The 23,059-nt window shown below is 41.2% G+C and overlaps 1 protein-coding gene across 1 annotated transcript; it reads left to right on the forward strand.

The window, feature by feature from the left end:
* Positions 1-6,004: 6,004 nt before the first annotated feature.
* Positions 6,005-10,667, forward strand: Cox7a2 (cytochrome c oxidase subunit 7A2). The gene is made up of 4 exons (XM_075965133.1): positions 6,005-6,153; positions 7,296-7,385; positions 9,650-9,734; positions 10,470-10,667. Exons 1-4 carry the CDS (start codon positions 6,136-6,138, stop codon positions 10,526-10,528), a joined length of 252 nt encoding a protein of 83 aa, XP_075821248.1. The 5' UTR covers positions 6,005-6,135; the 3' UTR covers positions 10,529-10,667.
* Positions 10,668-23,059: the final 12,392 nt, after the last annotated feature.

A 23,059-nucleotide genomic window follows, 5' to 3' on the forward strand; every position in this document is an offset into this window, starting at 1 on the left:
TGTCCACTTTAGTTTTAGTAAATCTGTTTGTTTTTTTTTCCATGAACTTTGTGAAATCAATAATCTCCTTGCCTTTTGGGGGCTTAAACTTTTTTAAGATTTTATGGTAAACATTACTTTTTTTCCTGCTTTGTATACTTATGTGAGTTTTATCTTCCCAATAGGGTGCCAAACAGGTCACTATGTCCAATAACTCTTGTGAACCATATCCTCATTGTGTGCCCTTTCCCCTGGAAACCACCAATATGGTCTGCATGCATCTGTCTTCAGTAGTAGTATAAAACAGTACAACACTATGCAACCTTTTGAAACTAATACATTTTACTTAGGATATTTTGAAATTGGGCTAGGGTGATGTGTCTGTCAGTTTCTCTTGTGCCCTTTCCCCTCATCTTCTTTTACTGCAGTAGGAGGAAGCAGGAGAAACTCCTGAGGTCAGGCACCATCTTTGCTGTCTTGGTAATGAAAATTAACTCACTCTTCACATCTTTTCAGGCTTGACATGTCATGTTATTTCAAGCACCAGAAATGTAGAAGTACAGTTTTACAAGTATGTGTCAAGTTACATTTGAGCTTCTCCATCTCCCCACTTGAGAACCAAAACTCTATACTAATCCCTGGCGTTTGCTTGCTTTCCTTTACACCGAAGCTTATAAAGCAGTAATTTGCCTTTTCATTTTCAATTTAGAGTTAGCCTTGCATGTCAGAATTGCGCTGCATTCGGTTCACTGTCTGAAAAATTCGATACAAAGTCTAAAGTTGGATCCATAGATGATTGAGCACTTACAAGCTGTATGTTTAGATTGCTTTGTCTCCTGTTTGTAAAACTGGGATTTCCTCACCTACTTGACATTTTGTTTTGAGAAGTAAAAGAAGTGATGGATGAAAAGCATGTAGAAAAATTATACCAACCTAGGTATTTTGGCTAGATTTTTGTCAACTTTACCCAAGTTCTAAGGTCATTTGGGAAGAGAACATCAGTTGAGAAAATGCCACCACCAGACTGGCTTTGGGCTATTTTGTTTTTATTTTATTTTTTTAAAACAATCGTATTTTACATACCACTCCCATGTGGAGAGGGCCCAGCCTCTGTGGGCAGTGCTATTTCTGGGTATATATAAGAAAGCAAACTGAGCGAGTCACGAGGAGCGTAAGCAGGACTCCTCTGTGTCCTTGGCTCAGGTCCCGACTTCAGGTTCCTGCCCTGTTAGTTCCTCCCCTAGCTTCCCTCAGTGATGGACTGTAATGTGAAAACCTAAGCTGAAATAAACTCCTCTGCAAGCTGCTCTTGGTCATGGAGTTTTATCCCATCAGTAGAAACTCAGACACAAATTTGTACCAGATAGTGAGGATATTTATAGACTTGGCCATGTTTTGGGGGAGGATTCTGAGGGGACTTTGGAACTTTGGACTAGAAAAACTGTTTAGTGCTGAGAGCTTAGTGGACTGTTGTATGCCAGCTTGGAAGTGGAGTAATGAAGACAATGAAGGCCTGGGTTGTAAAAAATTCAGAGGGGCTGGAGAGATGGCTCAGAGGTTAAGAGCATTGCCTGCTCTTCCAAAGCTCCTGAGTTCAATTCCCAGTAACCACATGGCGGCTTACAACTATCTGTAATGGGGTCTGGTGCCCTCTTCTGGCCTGCAGGCATACACACAGACAGAATATTGTATACATAATAAATAAATATTTTAAAAAAATTCAGAGAGAAGTTTTGAGAGTCTCTTAAAGACTCTTGAGCCTGATCAGCTGGAACTTAAGTGTTGGCTGCGATTAACAAGTGACCAGTACCACCAAGTAAAAGCCTTAGCTTTACTAGGATAGTTGATGCTGATTATCAGTTGAAAAATTGGTGGTAATTAAGAAGAGACCAGTAGCTGGACTTGATGGCACAAGCTTTTAATGCCAGCACTCAGGAAGCAGTGGCAGAAGGATCCTAACCCTCTATGAGTTCAAGGCTAGCCTGCTTTATCTACATCTGACATAGATCCTGGAGGGGTAATGGAGGGCAGCAACAGTTCCTTGGAATCTGCCCACAAGACCTGTATTTCAGAGAGGGCCAAGAATGCATCTCATTTTGGCAGCCAACTTGTGCAAGAGTTTCCCAGGTGGCTCTGGTCTTTTGAAGACAGAGGGGTCATGGAGAGCAGCTGAGACTTGGTACCGACAGAGGCCAATGGTGAATGTGTAGTCCTAGAAGCCCTAGGGCTGATAAGGTTATGGACGGAAGTTTAGTTGTAGCACCATGTAGTAAGGTCAGAGTCCCTGAAAAGAGCCCAGGTGAGGCTCCTAATAAAGCTGCAACCCAGTTGCAATAGAGACCCCAGTATTTTGGAGATGTCACTATGTTGGGATGACCATCAAGGAAAGCAGCATCCATGGAGTGAAACTGCTTGGGCTTGTGCCTCCTAGGAGACAGTCTATGAATTTTGTGTGACAGAGTTAGAGAAATGTCACTGCCAAGTTCTTTGAAGCCCAGAAGATCATGAGTAAATCCCAGAATTCTGACATTAAAGTTTATACTGTTGGACTTTGGTTTTGTTTTTGATTGTGACTGGGCCCTGGTTATTCCTTCATGGGATAGGAAAGTATTTTGATTTTATTTTTACAGGTGTCCAACAGTTGAGATACTTTGAACTTTAAAGAGACTTTGGAGTTTTAGAAAGTTTTGGATATTTTAAAGAGACCTTGAACTTTCAAGTGTTTGCATTTTTAAAGACTAGGAATTTTTAATGCTGGAATGTTTTAAGTCCTGAGTGATGGTGCATGCTTTTAATCCCAGCACTTGGGAGGTAGAGTTTCAGGACAGCCAGGGCTGTTAAACAGAAACCCTATCTCAAAACACACACACACACACACACACACACACACACACACACACACACACACACACACACACCAAACAAAAATTTGTAATGTTTTATATTGTGATGTTGATATTACCTTGAGATTTTTGGGGATGAACAAGAAAGGAAAGGTTATGACCTAATGGTGATGTGCTTATGTGTCAAGCTGACAAGGGGTCAATTATACTGGCTATATTGGGAGTTTTAGAGATTGTGTTCTGGACTCTTACACACTTCTGGAACAAAAGAAGCACTTTTATGTCTTATTTATTATAGACAGTGTCTTACTGTGTAGCCCTGGATGACCTTGAACTCTACATGTAGACCAGGTTGCCCTTAGAATCAGAACTCTACCTGCCTTTGCGTTGTGAGTGTTAGGATTAAGATGTGCACTACTATGCCTTCTAGGAAGTTACCATCTTCACTTCCATCTTTACAGTGATCTTTATGTGTATTTGTTGATATCTCTCCTGAACTCTAGGTTATCTACTCTTTCTCTTGAAGAATGATTAACATGGAATTAATCTGTTAATAACACAAAACTAGTAATTATTCCATAGAGACCTGGATCTCCATTTGTTGTTCGGGGTGGAATGGATACTGGGGGTTGTGCCCAGACTCTACTGGGCTACACACACCCCTTCCCCAAGGAGTTTCCTACTACTCTCCATGGATTGCTGGATAGACTGATTATTGTGAATTAATCTAGAAACCCCAAGCTTTTCAGCTGCTTAAATTAAGTAAGTCACAAACTACTGGTTTTGCAAGGTATTTGTTTTTAATGTGCTGCTATAGGACACTTTCAAATTTTGCTGTTGAAAGCATGCGGAGTCCATCAAAAACTACGAGGAGCAGCGTAAAATAGGACTTCAGGAGAGTTGTGCATGGAAACCTAACTTAAAAGCCCCTTATTTCAAACTCAGGTTGCCTTGTTGGTCTATTTCCAAATTAAAATAAACTCTACAGGGAATGACAGCTGTGTTATCTGTTGCTGGTAATGCAGATGCTTGTCTAAAATGGAATTTAGAAAAATACTAGTACCAAAGAAAGGGCACACAAGTTTAAAAAGTCTTTTCTAAAGATGAGAATGGGATAGAAACATTGTTTTGCTTTGGATATGTGCTTTCTTCTTCCTTCCTTCCTTCCTTCCTTCCTTCCTTCCTTCCTTCCTTCCTTCCTTCCTTCCTCCTTCCTTCCTTCCTTCCTTTCTTTCTTTCATGGAACATGTTTGCTTACAGAATGATCCAGCAAGAAAAAAATTGTACTCCTAAGTGACAGGACTGTAAGGATCTGTATCTACAGTAGGTCCTTTTAATGTGAACTCGTGGTTCTTTTTGGACAATCAGTATTCCCAGGTCTGTCAAACAGTATGCACTCACTGTTGGCTAGTGGGTCTGCCTTTAATTTAATAGTGCTAGGGGAATGGTAAGTATACAGTCTTTCCTGGGGAAATTTATAGCCTGTGGTAAAATGAAAAAACAAACGAATGAATTCCAACTACAGAAAATAAATGTAGAAAATTCTCTACACCCCCAACTATTGGTATATATGTTAATTATGCTAAAAGATTTGGTTACATTGAATAATTCAGAGGTGGTAAAAAATAAGTTGGTCATGATGGGTGTTTATAAACCTGGTAAGGAAGAAAAACTGGACCGTGTTAGGTAACTTGGGCAAATTAACAGAGCAGATAAAAGAATAAAAGGATAAGCATTGGCACCAGACACCCCAAGACCAAGTTCTCAACACCAAGATTATTTCCTTCAGAGGGACAAAGACAGGAGATAAAGGACGAGGGAGAGAGAAGGGAATATTTGTCCCAGAGGAAAAAAGGACTGCTTCTGGGTAGAGAGGAGACAGATGTGGCCATAGGCAAATGACAGTATTCTATAAAGGTAAAGGGGGAACTCCTGTTAGGACGAGGTGTTTAATCTTTATTGGGTGTGCTAATTAGATGAGCCTAAAGGGAGTTTTGATTGCTGGAGTTCAATACCTGATAGCTGAACCTTGGTAGTCAGCCTTAGGAGGAGGAAGGGGCCAAGTAATAGACCTTAGGGGCTAACTTTAAGAATGTAAGTCACCTTTAATCCCAGCACTTGCACGTCTGCGAGTTCAAGATCTACTAAGTGAGTTTCAGGACTGCCAAGCCTGTTACACAGAGAAACCTGTCTTTAAGTAAAAAAAAAAAAAAAAAAAAAAAATCTCAACAATTTTTAGCAAGGAAGAGGGAATGGTGGAAGGGCAAGGCCTGCCTGAGCCATGTTTGGGCCTGCTAGAGCCCCTTCAAGTAGCTTATGAAAAAATACCTTGGGATTTGAAGGAACTAAGCGTTACCAGTTTTTATTTACTATTGTTGAATCCATTTATCATTAGCTTTTACCTGAAATGGCAATGAGATCATTTCTAAGTTTGCAAAGGGGCGGAAAGACATTTGCTGTAATGCTGGGAAGATTGTTTTTGCTTGTACATATATGTGGATGAGAAGAGAGAATAAAGGCAGATGTAAGGAGGAATAATTAAGACCGATGCAAAACGCCGACAGCCTATTTAAAATACACAACTCCATCTGAGAAAGCAAAAGGCAGTCGGTGTTTGTGTTGAACCTCAATTAAAAATATACTCCCCTCTTTTCAGCATTTTCCTAGACTCATAATGAAGCCAATTTCACAGTCTGGGAACACGGCAAGCGCTTCCAGCACGCGAAGGTTAGCGCGACAAAGTGCTAGATACCTGTGGATACCAACACTGCTTTTTTCCAGTACGTTCTCAGCACAAAGACACACTCCCCACTTTCATCTGTGGAAAACAAACCCCCAAACTGGACTGTATTCGTGTCGAGAAGCTTTTGTATTTTTTTAAGCTTGCATGACGTAGCCTGGTTATCCATTGTTCTTTCAGTCTGTAAACAGCAGCTCAAAGGCCTGCTCAAAAGGCAAGCTAATTTCCGGAAAGCCTGGCTTCACCAAAGAGTGAAGGCTGCAGACGTGACGCCCTCCGGTCGCAGGCGGCGTGTGCTTTCCTCTGACCCCAGTCCCGGACCCGGCTGCTGGCCCCGCAGTGCCGAGACAGGTGGTGCAGACGGACCGGAGGGCCGGGGCTAGAGCGGCCGCTGCAGCCGCTCTATTTCAGCTTCTGCTCTCTATGGTCTGGAGCGCGAGCCCCTCCCCCTCCAGGAACGAGCGCTCTTACTGGACGCACGCGCAGCGCCAGGAGGGAGTTCCGTTTCCGGCCTGGTGATTTCCGATTTTTGGCATTCAGTAGCCGCGGTTGGTGGGCAGCAGCTGAGCCAAGATGTTGCGGAATCTGCTGGTAGGTAGCTTTGGGGCTTGGCTGGTCTGGGGTGTCGGGGCGGAGGCTCAGGGACCCCGACAGAAAGCCGTGCTGGAAGTGGGGCAGGAGACAGATGCGGAGTCACCTTGGCCGCGTCCTTTTCCTCTGACCTTTCCGACTACTCTCCCCTAGTCGTTGCTGGGCAGACGTTCAGGGAAGAGCGTGACCAAATTTGCTTTCCCGCTCACTACCGTTAACTGGTGATTATTGATGAGATTGTAGGCTCCAGTGCGGGGGATTTTTGACACCAGAAACACTAGGCAGAAAAGTGCCTTTTTGTTGTTATTTTATTTTGTGGCATAATGGAAAGACATAAATTTACATGGTTCTTACTTGAATCATAAGTAAGCTAAAGAGCTAAATTATTTAATTTTGGTTGGGATTTAATGGATATTCACTACTGAAGTGTAATAGCAATTCTGAATTGCCTTTTAACACTTCTTGCTTTGAGCTTGTGAAATATTTTTCCGGAATTTGAAAAGATGTGATTTTATTATCTTTTATAATTATTTAACAGTTTTAATAACTTATCAATACCATTTAGAAAGTGAAATGCGTGTTTACTGATTCAAATAAACCTACATTTAAACAAGACTTACGCCCCATTAAAATTTTCTTCAATAGCTAGGAATGTAGCTGGTGGGGAACTTGGCTAGGATGTTCCCTCCACTCCAAAATAATTTTTAATAAGTATCATTCTGGTAGCCAAAAGCAAAAAAAAAAAGGAAAGAAAAAGCTGTCAGTGGTTACATCCTTAATCCCAATTATGGTCAAGTAATAGATATTTTTTAACATAGGTGAATACAAAATGATAATGGTTTAATATAGTCTATTTTTTATTCTTTATTTCCCTGTGCTTTGATACAACAAAAAAATACTACTGATTGACTTTAGGAACAGGTTGTGTAGGCAATGGCTTCTGGAGACTGCAGATTATAGTGTGAAGCACAGAGCAGAGGCTAGACAGCATCTGGAAAGCCCGGGTGCTGGTTCTGGTCTTTATCTCTGGTGAGTTAAATATGGCTTAAAGCTCAGTTTCCTTTCAAAGTGTGAAGGATTGGCAATTTGAAGGTTTCTTTAGGCTCTGAGTCTTGGTTACTAGATGTGAATTTCTGCTTCAGGCCCTCCGTCAGATTGCCCAGAGGACCATCAGCACTACTTCACGGAGGAATTTTGAAAATAAAGTTCCAGAGAAACAAAAGCTGTTTCAGGTACCAAAATATTTTAGGTGATCATTATTTGTAATAGAGCTCAGAAGGTGGATTTAGGGAGTAAATTCAGAGGTCTGCATCTTAGAGCCTCTTTTGTATTAGCTTGAGCATATGGGACTCTCTATTTGCTGTATCCAGCAAGTACCTCGGGAGGTGGGAAAAATGCATAGATCAATGAATGTGTGTGTGTATATGTGTGTAAGTGTGTGTAATTTGTGATGAATTGCCATTCTTTGGAAAATATTTGAATAGGTGTAAGAAAATAAACTATAAGAAAAGGCTTAGAAACCAAAAGTGTATATTGCAGAAATTCAGTAGATGTTATAAGATACCTTCAGGAAAGAGTATATAGTATCTTAGGTGGGGAAGGTTTCTAAAGAAACTTCAAAAGACCCGACGAGAGAAATCAATACCTCAAAGTATATGATTTATTGCTGTAAAGAGGTGGAATAGATAAGCAGTTTTTCAAAGTATGATTATATCATTGGTATTCAAAGAACTACAGGTCTGTAAGAAATGCAAATTAAGTTTGCCACAGCTGTCAGGACAAGAAAGATTACTGTGGGATGTGGCAGACATTGTCTTCCTGATTGTTGATCTTCTGTTCAGTAGATTGCCCCCCAAACATTCTAGCTAGTGGATTGGGAAACTGTAGAGGTTTGACTACACCTTTCTTTTGAGCCAGATGTGACATCTCTGGAGATCTGGATGAGGGACCCCTTCTGGCCCCTATTGCTGGTGGAGCAGAAAAGTATTGCCTTGTGGTGGTTCCTTCAAAGCCATGAAGGCTGCCAGTACTGTTCTTCCAGTCCTTTTCTGGGCACAGACTTATACAGCAGCTTGGCTATATGACCATATGAGTGTCACCAAGAAATGGTTGTAACCCTGTCATTGTCTTTTCAGTTTTATAGATTAAAGCTATATTACCCTGGCTTTAACTGTTTTAGAACTGAACAACGGGGCTGGAGAGATGGCTCAGTGGTTAAGAGCATTGCCTGCTCTTACAAAGCTCCTGAGTTCAATTCCCAGCAACCACATGGTGGCTCACAACCATCTGAAATGAGATCTGGTGCCCTCTTCTGGCCTGCAGGCAGACACACAGACAGAATATTGTATACATAATAAATAAGTAAATATTAAAAAAAGGACTGAAAAAACTATAGCTTTTAGGTCAGCTCTTGAAACTGAGTTTTCTTAAAGCAAACCGATTATGAGTGACAACCCCACTCCCTTCAATCTAAATAGAAAGATTTAAAATAGATTGTGTTTGCCAGGTTTGGGAGAAAGACAGACCATTCACAGGATTTTTATACAAGACAAGCAGTAGTATACTAGGGACAGATGTTTAGCTTTAGCTGGTAGTTGAAATATTATAAACTAATCACATGCCCTTTCATCTAAGAAGCTCTCTGTAGGGCACTTTAGAATACATGCATATGTGTATGAAAATTGATAAAAGATGTTAAGGAACCCAACCTAGAAATTACTAAAAGATTGGCTAATTCAGTTAAGACATTTTTCAGCTGGTAGAATATGTAGCCATTGAAGAGAGATTTAAATGGACTAAGAAACTGTTTTTGAAAATAGCGTATGACATCATTGTATAGCATAGTGCCTTTTGTATAGTAAGTACATATAACTTAGAATTGATATATATATATATATATATATATATGAATTAAAACTGGTGATATATACTAACTACTGTTAATGGTTAATGTATCTTGGGGAAAGGCCGAGTGGAACAGAGCACTTAACCTTTATCAGTAATTAGATTGCGAATGGTTTTTGTTTTATTGTGATTTATAATTTTTTTCCTGAGTAGAATTTTAAGTAGTAAAAGTATTATGTATGTTTTATAAAAACAAAAATCTTAAGTGGATATAAAAGCTGCTCGACTAATGTTATAAGCCAAAGCCCCTTGCCCCCGCCTTTTATAAGAGGGGAAAAAACTTCCTAATGATCAATGGGCTGTTATCTTATATTTACATTGTTGAATTCAAGGACTATTTTCCTGCTCTGAAGTTTATATACTCCTCAAGAAGACATCATTAGGTCTCAAATTAGTTTGAAAGGGTTGGCAGTGTTTTACTTGTTTGTAATTGTAAAATAATAAAGAGTAAAAATTGTAAGCCTCTTAAATTATTTAAATTCTGGGAGTGTCAGGAGCTGTTGGAATTTATATGAATAATTAATATTCCGATTCTTAACAGCAAACAAGTGACACATATATCAATGTCTTTTTTTTCTTCTTTTTAACCCAGGAGGATAATGGAATCCCAGTGCATCTGAAGGGCGGGGCTGCTGATGCCCTCCTCTACAGACTCACAATGGCTCTGACAGTTGGTGGTAAGACATTGAGTGTTTGCAGGACAGGAGCATCAGTGACAGCTTGTTTCTGCTGTGGCAGTGTTTATTGTGGGCAGTCTGTGTGTATGCCATCTCACTACACCTCAGATAAGCAAGTTAGAGTATACTACCCAAGAGCATTTTAACCTCTCAAACAGGCGTGACCTGGCAGGTATGTGGTTAAGCTCTGATAGAGATAGCCTACTATGAGTGTCTCTAGTTCTCAAACCCCTCTCCCCAGACCTTCATACTGCCCTGCCTCCAGTAGTAGGGGCTTTAAAAAATTTGCACTCGTTATGTTGAAGAATATTGTGACATATCTACCTTTATGGTGGCGCATGCCTTTAATCCTAGCTCTCGGGAGGCAGAGGCAGGCGGATCTCTGTGAGTTCGAGACCAGCCTGGTCTACAGAGCTAGTTCCAGGACAGGCTCCAAAGCCACAAAGAAACCCTGTCTCGAAAAACAAAAACAAAACAAAACAAAATAAAAAGAATAAATAGAAATGAAGTAATGATGAAACTGTTTTAAGTTTTAAAATTTCACCATCTATCAAAACATTTTTATGATTGAGACTTGTGTGTGTGTGTGTTCTCACTAGAAATCAAACACCCTACCTCTGAGCTGTATTCCCAGCCGTTAAGCTTGTCTTAATGGCAAATTAGCATTTGAGCTACAATATTGAGCGTATGTACCGAAGTCTCAGAATCCTTAGTATATTTCTGTGTGTTTCTCAGGAACAGCATACGCCATCTATCAGTTGGCCATGGCTGCATTTCCCAAGAAGCAGAACTGACTTGGTCATCCCAGGCTTCACATGGTTCGATTGCATTCAGCGCTCGATGGACCAGGAATCTGATGAGTAACTGAGCTCTTTGGGGATCACTATTTATTGACGTGTACTAACTGTCAGCAATAAAGCAGTCTTTACCATGCTCTGTCTCCTTTTTCACTTAAGAAGACATTTCTGCTCACAGTTTTGAGTCAGCACTTGAGATCTTAGATAAGGAACAAAAAATTTTTAAAACGTCCTTTGTGAATTTGTGCAGAGTACTGTCATTGTGACATTATTTAGGAAATTTTGCTTTCAGCAGCTGAGAATTAGTTAGAGGGTCTTCAACGTGATAGGATATTGCTTAGCTCTCTACCCCCTTCCATGTGTTCATGGGGTAAAGTGCTGGGCTGCGTGAGGCGTGCAGGTGGGGCCTGTGTGCGCTTCTTTGTCTTTGCTGAAATGTTGGTGTATTCTGTCTGGGAACTAGAGTGTTCGAGGCCTCTGAAGACTCTTATTACATGCAGAATGGGTTTTTATGATTTTATTCTAATCCTTAGCATAAGCTTAAAAACCTTATAAAAGTTATGGGGGACTATAGGGAATCAAACTTGCTTTTTTTCCCCCCTTCTACAGGGTGACCTTGCTAATCTCTAAAAATAACCTATGTCAGAATTAAGAAAAATCTATAAGTAAAGTTTTTATAACTTAAATTTCTAGACAAAAATAAAAACTATTTGGAAAACTTGAGACATTTAAAATAACCAAATTAAAATTTGCTATAAAAACATGCAGATTTGTGCTATTAATTTTTCTCAAGGGGTTACCAATTGCTGATATTTTAGTCTTAGATCCTGCAGTTTAAAGGGTTGTTTGGCTGTAGTAGGTATCTTGCTAGCTTTAGAAGGAAGTAAACATTAGATGTCTCTGAGTGTGGAGGAAGTGTTCCCCTGTGGCTTAGAACCTGGGCCCAGCCAGTGTCTCATGGTGAAAAGAACCACTGATGATAATTTGAAAAGAATGGTAGCATTGTATAAGGGGGATTTCAGTTCATTTTCATAAGTGATTTAAAATACTTAATATGATAATGAAAGTCATTTAAGAGGAAAAGTAGCTTGGTAGTGTTCTATAACCTTCATGTTAATATCTCATAGACTTACTGTCTCTGCTTAACCTGGTAACAGTTGTACAAGAAACAGTTTCCTGAGACGATGTTTCAATGTATTGCCCAGGTTGCCCTGGGACTCAGGATTTTTCTGCCTCAACCTCCCAAAGTTGAGGCAGAATCCCAGGTTTAAAACACTTGGCTCAACTCTATATAAAATTTCCTTGAAAGCTTATGCCACAATATTCTGCTTGGGGCCTGACAACTTTGCCAGATTTAACACACTAAAGCTGTTTGAGGTGAAGTTACTGCTAATCTGGATTTGTGGGTGAAGTAGTCTACTGCGATTTTATAAAGCTGAAATAAATGGCAGCTTAAGATTCTGAGTCCAGTTTTCCATGATTGAAAAGGTATACTTTATCTTCACAGTTTGACTAAATACATGACTGTGATACATTGTATAGTATTGTATAGTGCTATAGTGTTTCCTATATGCATATAGGAAACCCTACAGACTTCTTCCCCTATGTAAGTGAGGCTTGTAGTAATATGGGCGGCGGGGCTGCGTCCCCAGCACCCCGCTGCCCGCACGGCTAGCTTTACCCGAAATAATTACACGGACACTGTATTCTTTTAATCACTGCTTGGCCCTTTAACTCTAGCCCTTACTGGCTAATTCTGATATCCCAATCAACCCATCTCTAATAATCTGTGAGCACCGGTCTTACCGGGAAGATTCTAGCCTAAGTCCATCCTGGGTCGGAGCTGGGGCATGGCGTCTCTCTGAGGCATCTGCTCCGGAGAGGAGAGCTGTCGAGTCTGAGCTCACTTCCTCTTCCTCCCAGTGTTCTGTTCTGTTTACTCCACCTACCTATGCTCTAACCAATAAAATGGGCCAAGGCAGTTCCTTTATTAGCCAATGACCTTCCTCCATCAGAAGATTACTCAGTTGTACTTTGATCTCCAGTTTCCTGTCTACTTAATCATTTATCCCTGTCTGTCTTGTCTACCTTCTGTTTGAAATCTAATGTCAGGGTTACATCACAGACTTCCTGATTATTTTCTTGCATATGAAAGCTTTCCATATTGTACTAGAACTTTGGCTGTCAGCCCTTGTTCAGCATGCTTCCAGTGTTCCTGATTGTCGTGCACATCAAGTTTTCACTCAGAATTAAGAGCAGGCCCCACTTTAGCCTTGTAATTAATATGGCTAGCTTCCATCTGTGACTTGCTGTGGTGCACTAAGGCTACTAAGCCTGTGCTATCTGTGCAAGTGGGATATAGTTATTCTAATATGTAGAAAGCACGAGAAAAGGTTTGCCATATACCAAGTATGCAGTAAATTTCATGTGTCTGCTGTTAGCTCTTGAGAGCAAGAACTCGTAGCTTTTCTTCATGGCCCTGTCAGTCAAATACAACAGGACTAGCACAGGGTCACAGTTTCATATTACATGGTGCCTGTCGTCTTTTCAGCTCTGCTTTCCTCGTAAGGTGGCTGCTTCAACTTCAGTTCTTTTGAGTGGTCCATGTGGGAAGATGAAAGAGCACACTAGGTATGTTTGCTCCCAGCCAGCTACAGAATTTGAGCTTTTATTTCTTTAGTAGTAACTCACAATCATAGAAGTGATGGTGCTGAAAACATTGCCCAGAGTATAGTTGGGGTTTGGTTTACTAGGAGCAGAAGTCTGTGAAATAGGCCACAAAGTCAGTTTTCTTGGTTTTGACATTGGGCTTTTTAGGGGATACAGAATATAAACAGATTTAGCAAAACAAGGGCTATGAGAAGCATTGTACTGCTGTGGGTAGGTTTAGTGCTCATGGATTTCCCTGCTTTCGGAGTGAGGTAGCTATGTACAGAGCTGGCAGCTGTGCAGGCATCTAGCTAAGGAATCCTCTTTCTGGCTCTGGTATGTACCGAGTGAAGAGTATCTTATGGACCTATACCTAGGACTTGTGTATATGTCAAGACTGATAATTCATGCAAGGAGAATCACGTTCCTGATATAGAAAGCTTACAGTTTAACAAGCGGTGTCAGGGAAGGTCTTCATTCAGGGAAGGTCTTCATTGTATAAAATTGTTAGAAGTTCTATTCTTCTAACAAAGGGGAGAGAACTGGAATGGGCTTAACTCAGGACTGTAGAAGCTGAGTATACCTGTAGCCAGTTTAGGTATAAGGAGAAAGGCATTCAAGGGAAAAGGAACCATCCAGAGCAAATGCCCTGAGGTTTCTGGCCGAGTTCAAAGCAAAGGGTAGAGTAGGTACTGCTTGGGTGACCAAGAGATGAGGCCCGTCAGGTAGGGTCTTGCAGTGTATTACAAGGAGGGAGCTATTACAGTACTCTGCTTTAGAGAAGACGAGCCTGTTTGTTGAAATGGACCATAAGGCAAAGTGGATAAAAATTAGCCAGATTTGAACAGAGAGATCTTCAATAATCTGGAACTTATTAATCTTTCCTATCCATCATCCCTGCTTCCAAATCACATAAAATCTACTTTTGGAAAAAAAATTAGTATTCTAGGTTAAGAAATAAAAATAACCTGGGTTGCTGGGTGATGGTGGCGCACGCCTTTAATCCCAGCACTCGGGAGGCATAGGCAGGCGGATCTCTGAGTTCGAGACCAGCATGGTCTACAGAGTTAATTCCAGGACAGGCTCCAAAGCTACAGAGAAACCCTGTCTCGAAAACACCAAAAAAGAAAAAAAAAAAACCTGGGTTAATTCATAAACATTATCACTGCCTCTTGTGGGACTTTGAGGTCCATGGAGAGATCTCTTAAAAGTATTGAGGTAGAACCCAAGATGACATTTGAGCTGAGAACCGAAAAGGCACCTAAGAGAAAAACATCATGGAAAGGGGGATTGCCTTTTCTCTTCAGATTACGGAGACAGGCGGTGTTGAAACACAGGAGATGGAGAAATCGGAAATTGTTACCTCTTCCCCAGAGACTTGAGCAAATGGCTGTGCCTCTACGTGTAGCTCCACAGTGATCTTTTCTTGTTTTCTAATATTACACAATATTACTTGATAACTATGGTGTTGATGTAACTAAACAAAATACCATAGATACTCTGACACATAAAGTTATTACTACTGCTAGCAAGACATAGACACTGAAACAGACCAAGCACGACAATTATATAGAACTAGACCTCATGCTTAGATCTGTTTTAGTCTGAAGTTCTGTGTTTATCTACTATGTACCTAGCTAAGGAATGAAGAAGAAAGGGCCAGGGCGAAGATTGCCAGTTAGTTTCTCCACAGAGGTCTGTCTTTGAATGTGGTTTTGTCACTGGTTATGTTTGATGTACATTTTAATATTGTTTCAGATATCTGCATCAGTCTGGCCTGAGTCTCCTTTGATGCCTCCTACTGGATCTGTAGGTTTTAAGCAACTACTTCTTTTAATTGAAATATCTAATTTTTAAGTGTGTGTGTGTGTGTGTGTGTGTGTGTGTGTGTGTGTGTGTGTGTGTGTATTTTCCAGTGCATGCATGATTGCAGGTCCCTGTTCAGTTCAGAGGCATGGATCTCCCAGTCGCTGATGTTACCCAGTGATTGAGCCGTACAGTATGGGTACTGGGAACCAAACTGGCCCTCTTTAAGAACAGTTTGTGCTCTTAATGTTCAGACATATTTCTAGCCCTGTAAATCCTTATCGTAAAAAAGAAACCATTTCCACAAAGTCAGATATTTTGAAGGATTCAGTTAATGAAGAAAACCAGTCAAAACCCAAGGTATTTTCTCATTCCTGGTAGATTAGAAATTTTAAACTATTTACAATTAGATAGCTTGGGAGGTAGAGAACTGCCTACTAAAATGGTAGTTCCGTTTAAACATATTTAAGTTAATTGTGTGAATGTGGGTATGTGTACTTGGTGCAGGTGCTCTTATTGGCTACAGGCAATCACCCCCTGGAGCTGGAGTTACAGGCAGCAGGCCTGGCGTGGGTGCTGGGAATTGAACTAGAAGAGCCATCGCTTTGGCCCGAAAATGGTCACTTCGAAGCGTAAGTGAAGTCTGCTAAAGGAAGGGAACTTAGACGTGTACACTTAGTGCAAAGTATATATATATACACACACATACATACACATACATGTATAGCTGAATTTGAGTATTGACTTCCGATTACAAGCATGCCATTAATATAATGAAATGTAAGAAATGACTGAACTGCTATCTGAAGATCAAACCTTAACCTTTTGGGGGAACCACAGTAGATGGGCTGTTTCTCAGTCTAAGATTTGTTGAGTCCTGACACCAGGAAAATCCCCAGGAATCCACAAGGATGACCCCAGCTAAGACCCTAAGCTCTAATGGGTGCCTGAAGTGGCCTCCCCCTGTAATCAGATTGATTGCTACCTTGTCATCATAGAACTTCTATCCAGCAACTAATGGAAGCAGATGCAGGCATCCACAGCTAAGCACTGGACTGAGCTTCTGGAAACCAGTAGAGGAGAGGGAAGAGAGGTAATATGAGCAAAGGCATCAAGGCTATGATAGGGAATCCCACAGGAACAGCTGATATGAACCAGTGAGAGCTCACTGACTCAGGACTGATAGCAGGGGAACCTGAATAGGACCAAACTAGCCTCTCTGAATGTGGTGATAAGTTGTGTGGCTTGGGCAGTCTGGGGCCACTGGCAGTGGGACCAGGATTTATCCCTAGTGCTTGAACTGGCTTTTTGGGCCATTCTTTTTGGAGGGATACCTTGCTCAGCCTAGATATAGGGGGAGGGCCTTGGTCTTGCCTCAAAGTGATGTGTCAGACTTTGTTGACTCCCTATGGGAAGCCTTACCCTCCCTGAGAAGTGGATGGGGGGAAAAGGTTAGGGGAGTGGGAGGAGGGGAGGGAGTGGGAACTGGGATAGGGTATGTAAAAGTAGAAAAGATTGTTTTTAAAAAAAATAAAAATAAAGAATAAAAAAGATACTAATGTGATATAACTGGCAATACTTCATTATATGAACAAGAAAGCTCATTTTAAAAACCTAACCTAAAATACCAGAAAAAAAAAAAGATGCCTGGTCCTTATTAACCTCTTGTAGGAGGTACAGTCTTCCCTTTAGTGAGTTGTTGAAAATATTCTTGATATTATTTTAATGAATAAAGGCAGGTGGCTTTCTTTACCCTTGTTAATTCTCCTTCCAGAGAAGCTTACCTCACTAATGTAACTAATTCTTGAAGAAATCTAAGGTCCCTAAGACACCTGCACACCCTTGTTTATCGGGGCCGTAGTCACAACAGCTCCACTGGGGAACTAGTCTAGGTGCCCACAGACAGGTGAGTGGGTTAAGAAACATGGCATATACATCATCGTGGGTTTTCTTTTTCACTAGAGAAGAACAGTTGTGTTTCTCAAAACAATGTAGATGGAACGAGATAATCATGGTAAGCTAACTAAGCCAGATTTAGAAAGAAATAACATGTCTATTCATATGCAGAATCTGGTATTTAAAAAGATATGAAAGTGTCTGAGAAGAGGTAAGGAAACTTGGGAGGAGGGGATAGAGATAGGGATGGAGGCTGACTATCACCAGAGTACATTAATATATATGGACAAGGATTTCATAATGAAACTTTTACAATGAATGTACACTAATGTGCTGGTTAGTTTTTGTCAACTTGACACAAACCAGAGACTCTTGGAAAGAGAGCCTCAACTGAGATTGTATCCATCAATTTGGCTTGTGTAGGGGGCTCCAGCGCACTGCAGGCAGTTTCATGCCTAGGCTGGTGGTCCTGAACTGTTGAAGTAGCTGAGCAGACCAGAGGAAGCAAGCCAGAAGCTGTTTCTCCATGATGTCTGCATTTATTTCTGCCTTGTCATGCACTTATGGTGTATTATAACCTGTAAACCAATAAATGATTTCCTTCCCCAAGTTGCTTTTGGTCAGTGTTTTTTTTTGTTTGTTTGTTTGGTTTTTGTTTGTGTTTTGAGATAGGGTTTCGCTGTAGTTTTAGAGCTTGTCCTGGAACTACTTCTTGTAGACTAGGCTGGCCTCCCGAGTGCCACCACCACCCAGTGCTTGGTCATTATTTTTTCATAGCAACAAAAAGCAAAGTAGTAAAAAAAGAAAAAAGCCCGGCGGTGGTGGTGCATGCCTTTAATCCCAGCACTCGGGAGGCAGAGGCAGGCAGATCTCTGTGAGTTCGAGGCCAGCCAGGTTTATAGGAGCTAGTTCCAGGACAGGAACCAAAAGCTACAGAGAAACCCTGTCTCGAAAATCAAAAAAACAAAAACAAAAACAAAAAACAAAGTAGTAGAGCTAATTACAAATAATCACTGGTAGAGCTGAAAAAATAAATACCTTCTTGCTAAAAACAAAGACAAAACCAAAATGCCTGTGATCATTTGTGCTTTGGTGAGCTAATCTTTTTTGATAATGCCTTGTGTTGTCTGGATTTTGATGGCCGCCCTCTGATAAAGAGTGGTGACTACTGAATGGTGGCTGTGGCAGTTTCTAAGATAATAAGGTTGGTCACACCAATTGGATCTTCATTTCATGAAGGAGTTCTATGTAATATTGTTTGGCATGCCTAGAGCTTCTTTCAAAATTGGAACGTGTTCTCTCAAATTCTGATGATGCTTGATCAACTAAACATAAAATATTCTGGATCTTTTATCACTTTAATAGCATTTTTATGCCTTTACTAGGATTGATTTTGTCTAAATATATAACCTTTTGCTTGAACATAAGAAGTAATTTGTTGGCATTGGCTCACGCCTTTAATCCCAGCACTTGGGAGACAGAAGCAGGTGGATCTCTGTGAGGTTGAGGCCAGCCTCGTCTACACAGCAGGTTTTAGGACAGGCTCCTACACAGAGAAACCCTGTCTTGAAAATAAAAAAATAATAATTTTTCATCCATTAAATATTAGGAACTTTGAGCAATTCGGTCATGTCTTCATACCCACTTTTAGCTGTAGACCTCCTGTACGTCCCACGTGTCCACAGGCTTCCTTCATTGGGGTCTTGACCTCCTGGTCACCTGTGAGGGGCAGCGGTTGCAGCTTCCTAAGTCAGTGTCGCTCATCTCTCATGGCTCTTCAGCGACCAAGTGCTTTAGTTCCGGCAAAGCCAGCCTGTTGTTGGCATCTGAATCCAGGTGTGGACTTCTTGTTAGTCCTGACGCTCCTGATGGCATCTCTTTCATCTGACAGTCTTGTTCAGTGTGTCTGCTGTCATCAGTTATCTTAGCTAAAGCCACTAGAGAGCCTGCTCCGAGCTCCGAATAATGCAACACAGGATTTGCATCCTTACCTTGCATGTTCATGTTATGATGGTGTTTCTTTTTCTTAAGTCTCTTAAGCCAAGCCAGTGCCTTCCCCCTGTTTTTTGCAGACCATCATGGGGGATAGTGTGATACAGCAGGTGGCTCAGCATCACGGAGAGTGCATTCTAGCTTCTACCATAACTTCTGCAGCCTTCTGACATCCTGCCTTCATAGAGTTGAAGGGTGACTTGCTGTGGTGTAGGCTTGGCTTAAGGAAATGTGATTGGTTTGGTCTCCTCTGGTCACTGAAGCTTTATGTCAGCAATAAGACTCACTTCTCTACTGTTCATATGCTTACCAGAGCAGTACTTCAGATTTTCTTCTAGAAGTTTCCCTTTGTATTCGCAGTATGGTTAACTTTTTGGTCAAGTAGCCTGGCTATTGGCCTTTGTGGAGTTTTGACACACCTTGCTCACTAAGTGAAGCCTTTCCAGCTCCCGATTTAAGATGAGAGTCTTGTGACTATTTCTCTCATTGAGAACTTAGGAAGCCATGGTATAATCTCAATATCCTAGGGTCACAGGAGATAGACCTAAGGAGAACATGGGAAAGATGGTAGATGGCCACTTAGTGGCACATATCTTAGTTCCGCTCTCTGTTTTGTATGGGTTAGGTTCATAGTCCCCACCACAAATTACTATAGTAACACAAAAGGTCATTAGCTCCTGATCACCACATGAGGCTTACCAGTAGTGTAAAGTTCGAAAACTGAGAATTATCAAAATGGGACACAGGTACTTCACATGAGCACTGTGCTGCTCAAGTTTCTTGGTTCAGGGTTGCTGCAAGCTTTTCGTTTGTGTAAAAGATAATCAGTCTCAGGCTGGAGAGATGGCTCAGCAGTTGAGAGCACTGCCTGATCGTCCAAAGATACTGAGTTCAATTCCCAGCAACTACATGGGTGGCTCACAACCATCTGTAATGTGATCTGGTGCCCTCTTCCGGTCTGCAGGCATATGTGCAGACAGAACACTGTATGTATAATAAATAAACCTTAAAAAAATCAGTCTCTAAAAAGTGTTATGAAGCAAGGTGTGTGAGGACCAAAAGTTTTTCTGATTGTTTTAGAAGACATTCAGTAATAGAATTAGTAAGGAAAGGGGAAGAGAATACTCTGATAGAATTCTACTTTGAGTGCAGAAATGTTTCCAGAATGTTCCGCTTCTCACCTCTTTAACAGGCTTTCTTTTGGGCCACCAACCAGCTTTCAAATCATGACATGGAGACTTCATGCTTGTCCCACTAACTCTTATAACTTAACCTGCTTCTCTTCATGTGCATTTTGCCTTGTGGCTTTTTACTTTTCTTTCTCTTTTTCTGTATGTTCTACTTTCCTGCTTCTCCTATCTGGCTGACTGGAAGCTGCCTGGCTTCTGGCCCAAGGAGTATACATCTTTTTCTCCCCTGTTCTTGCCTTCTCCCCAAAGCTTAGATTTCTCTTCCTACTTACCCTCTCTGCCCACCAGCCCTTCCTATCCCCCTCCTGCCTAACTGTTGGTCATTTAGGTGTTTATTAGATTAATCAGGTGCCTTAGGCAGGCAAGGTGAAACAAATAGAACACAATTTTGATGTGGGAGTCCTCTCTGTGTGTTGCCTGTATTGGTTAATGAATAAAGAAACTGCCTTGGCCAGATAGGGCAGAACTTAGGTAGGTGGAGAAGATAGAACTGATTTCTGGGAAGAAAAAAAGCGGAATCAGAGAGACGCCATGGATCCACTGGAGACAGATGCTGGGAATTTTACTTGGTAAGCCACTGCTATGTGGTGATACACAGATTAATAAAAATGGGTTAAATTAAGATGTAAGAATTAGCCAATAAGAAACTAGAGCTAATGGGCCAAGCAGTGATTTAATTAATACAATTTCTATGTGGTCATTTCAGGGCTAAGCTAGCCAGGTGGCCGGGACAAATAAGCCTGGCTCTCCATGCAACACAATTTTACATAATTAAACAAATACAGCACAACAAATAGTTAAAATCTTTGCCTAGTTAAAATCCTATTTCATAACACACCTTCCATCAGTGTCCACAGTCGCCTTTTCATCATGGCAAACATGGTTAGTGATAACTCATGCCTTCTAGAGCTTTGTAACCTGTGTCAGCCAACCCAGGTTGTAAGAGAATGGTAACCACAGACTGAATGGGACACGGGACAGGATTTATTCCTTAGTTTCAGAGGTGGGACAGTTCAATATTAAGGTAGCAGCCCATTTGGGTCCTGGTAAGAGCTCTCTTTCTCTGACTTGCAGATGCAATCTCTTGACACATTCTCACAGGGTTCTTCCTGGTGTGTCCACAGAGGACACACTGTGTTTTCTCTTCCCTTTGTGAACCAATACTGAGCAGGGCACAACCCTTATGACCTCACCTAACTGCTGTCCCCTTGGTTCTGATCTCTAGTTATGGGGCTTGGGGGTTAGGGTTTCCATGCAGGAATTTTGGTTGGATACAAATGAAAGGATTGCCTCTGCTTCTAATTTAAAAGTAAAGGAAGTCAGCTTCCACCCTATCAAATCCAGGAAGCCACCACTGTGGTACCGATTGTTTCAGGATTCCCATTAGCAGCCCTCACAAAGCCTTCAAGTCAGAGCGAAAAGCAAATAAAATGGAAAACTCATAATGCCATGACTCAGGACATTCACATTGTTCTTTTATCAGCAGAACAAAATGGAACTGCTCACTGATTTACAACCTTCCAGATGGTTCTGGGGCCACTGCTTTTTCCCTGGGTGGCAGTGTCTTAGCCACTATCTGTTGCCGTGAAGAGACACCATGACCATGGCAACTCTTACAAAAAGAAAGCGATTTGGTTCTGCTCACAGTTCCAGTGGGTTAGTCCATTGGCAGCGAGAAGCATGAAGACTAACGTGTGCTGGAGAAGGAGCTGAGAGTTCCGCACAGATCTGCAAGTGGCAGGAGGAGAACCACTTGGGCTTTTGAACCTCGAAGCCCATCCCCAGTGACACACTTCCTTCAATGAGCCCACATCTACTAATCCCTTTAAATAGTGCCACTCCCCAATTATTTAAACTTATAAGTCTGTGGGGTCATTCTTATTCAAAGCACCAGAGACAGCTTGGCCTATAGTGGGGTCTTTCTATGTGCCTATACCAGTGGAGTAGCTACAGAAAATCCTTATTTGTGTTTGACATGACATGATTTTTGACGTTTGATACTTAGATATATAGTTCAAAGTTCTTTGGCCTGTGCTACAATCAGGTACAAACTTGGAATTCTGAACTTCCTCCTGTCAGCCTCTGCCAGGAAGTTACTTCCTAAAACAGCCAGAAGCTCTTTGCAACAGATGCTGCTTTGTTTCTTTTGCTTTCTTTCCCATTGCACTCTCAAATATAATGCTGAAATTCAAGATGTCATGATACTTTAATGGTAAATAACAATTTCAGTTAAAAGAGCCCAACTGGAGCGCAATCAGTTCAACTCAGCAATTAGCTGATACAGTAAAAATTCGTAGTGGTTTTGCTGTGTTTGGGTGTTTAAATTGTGAGGGATTGCAAAAGAGCCATGTTACCACAAGAGGGCAGTATTGGATACGGAGGAAAGGATACCAGTTCTCTTGCTGATTGTGCCAGGGGGAAAAGTCTGCCTCTTTCAGCTACTGCTTAAGTGCACATCCAGTAACAAGCATGCTTTGCTGTTTGTGTTCTGGGTTGCGCAGAATATTCAAAGAAAAAGGGTCACTCGAAATGCAATTCAGACTCCGTGGCAGCATGGACAATTTTGAGGAACTGAATTTCTGACTAGCCATTTAGAAGTGTATTTATTGATTGTTATACAAAAGATGTTTTTTGGGTAAAACAAGTTCCTTATACCAAAGCGCATGATCGAATCTATGGCATCACACCCCTGCAACCTTTGTCCTTATGGGCACTGTTTGCAGGACCCCATAGTGCAAGAAGTCACACAAAAGCTGTAAAGTGCCTTTGGAAAAACAACTCAATAAACAGTAGAAAACAATCACAGTTTTCCACATTGATTTCTCCAAGGTCTAAGTACTTCAAGAAAACAGCTGTTCATCCTGATGTTTACCCCAAACACAGTGAAAACAACTATTTCATTCTAATGTTTACACTAGATACAAGGGTTCTACTCATTTTCCCTCTACACTTTGCATGTTTCAATTATTTTTTGAAGGAAAGAACAGTGGATAAA

The sequence above is a fragment of the Microtus pennsylvanicus genome, chromosome 3 (assembly GCF_037038515.1).
Source record: "Microtus pennsylvanicus isolate mMicPen1 chromosome 3, mMicPen1.hap1, whole genome shotgun sequence".
Lineage (NCBI taxonomy): Eukaryota > Metazoa > Chordata > Mammalia > Rodentia > Cricetidae > Microtus > Microtus pennsylvanicus.

Coding starts and splice junctions, on each gene's coding strand:
- Cox7a2 (XM_075965133.1), top strand. Junction 7,386..9,649: donor AGAAACAAAAGCTGTTTCAG/GTACCAAAATAT, acceptor TTTTTAACCCAG/GAGGATAATGGAATCCCAGT. Junction 9,735..10,469: donor AATGGCTCTGACAGTTGGTG/GTAAGACATTGA, acceptor TGTGTTTCTCAG/GAACAGCATACGCCATCTAT.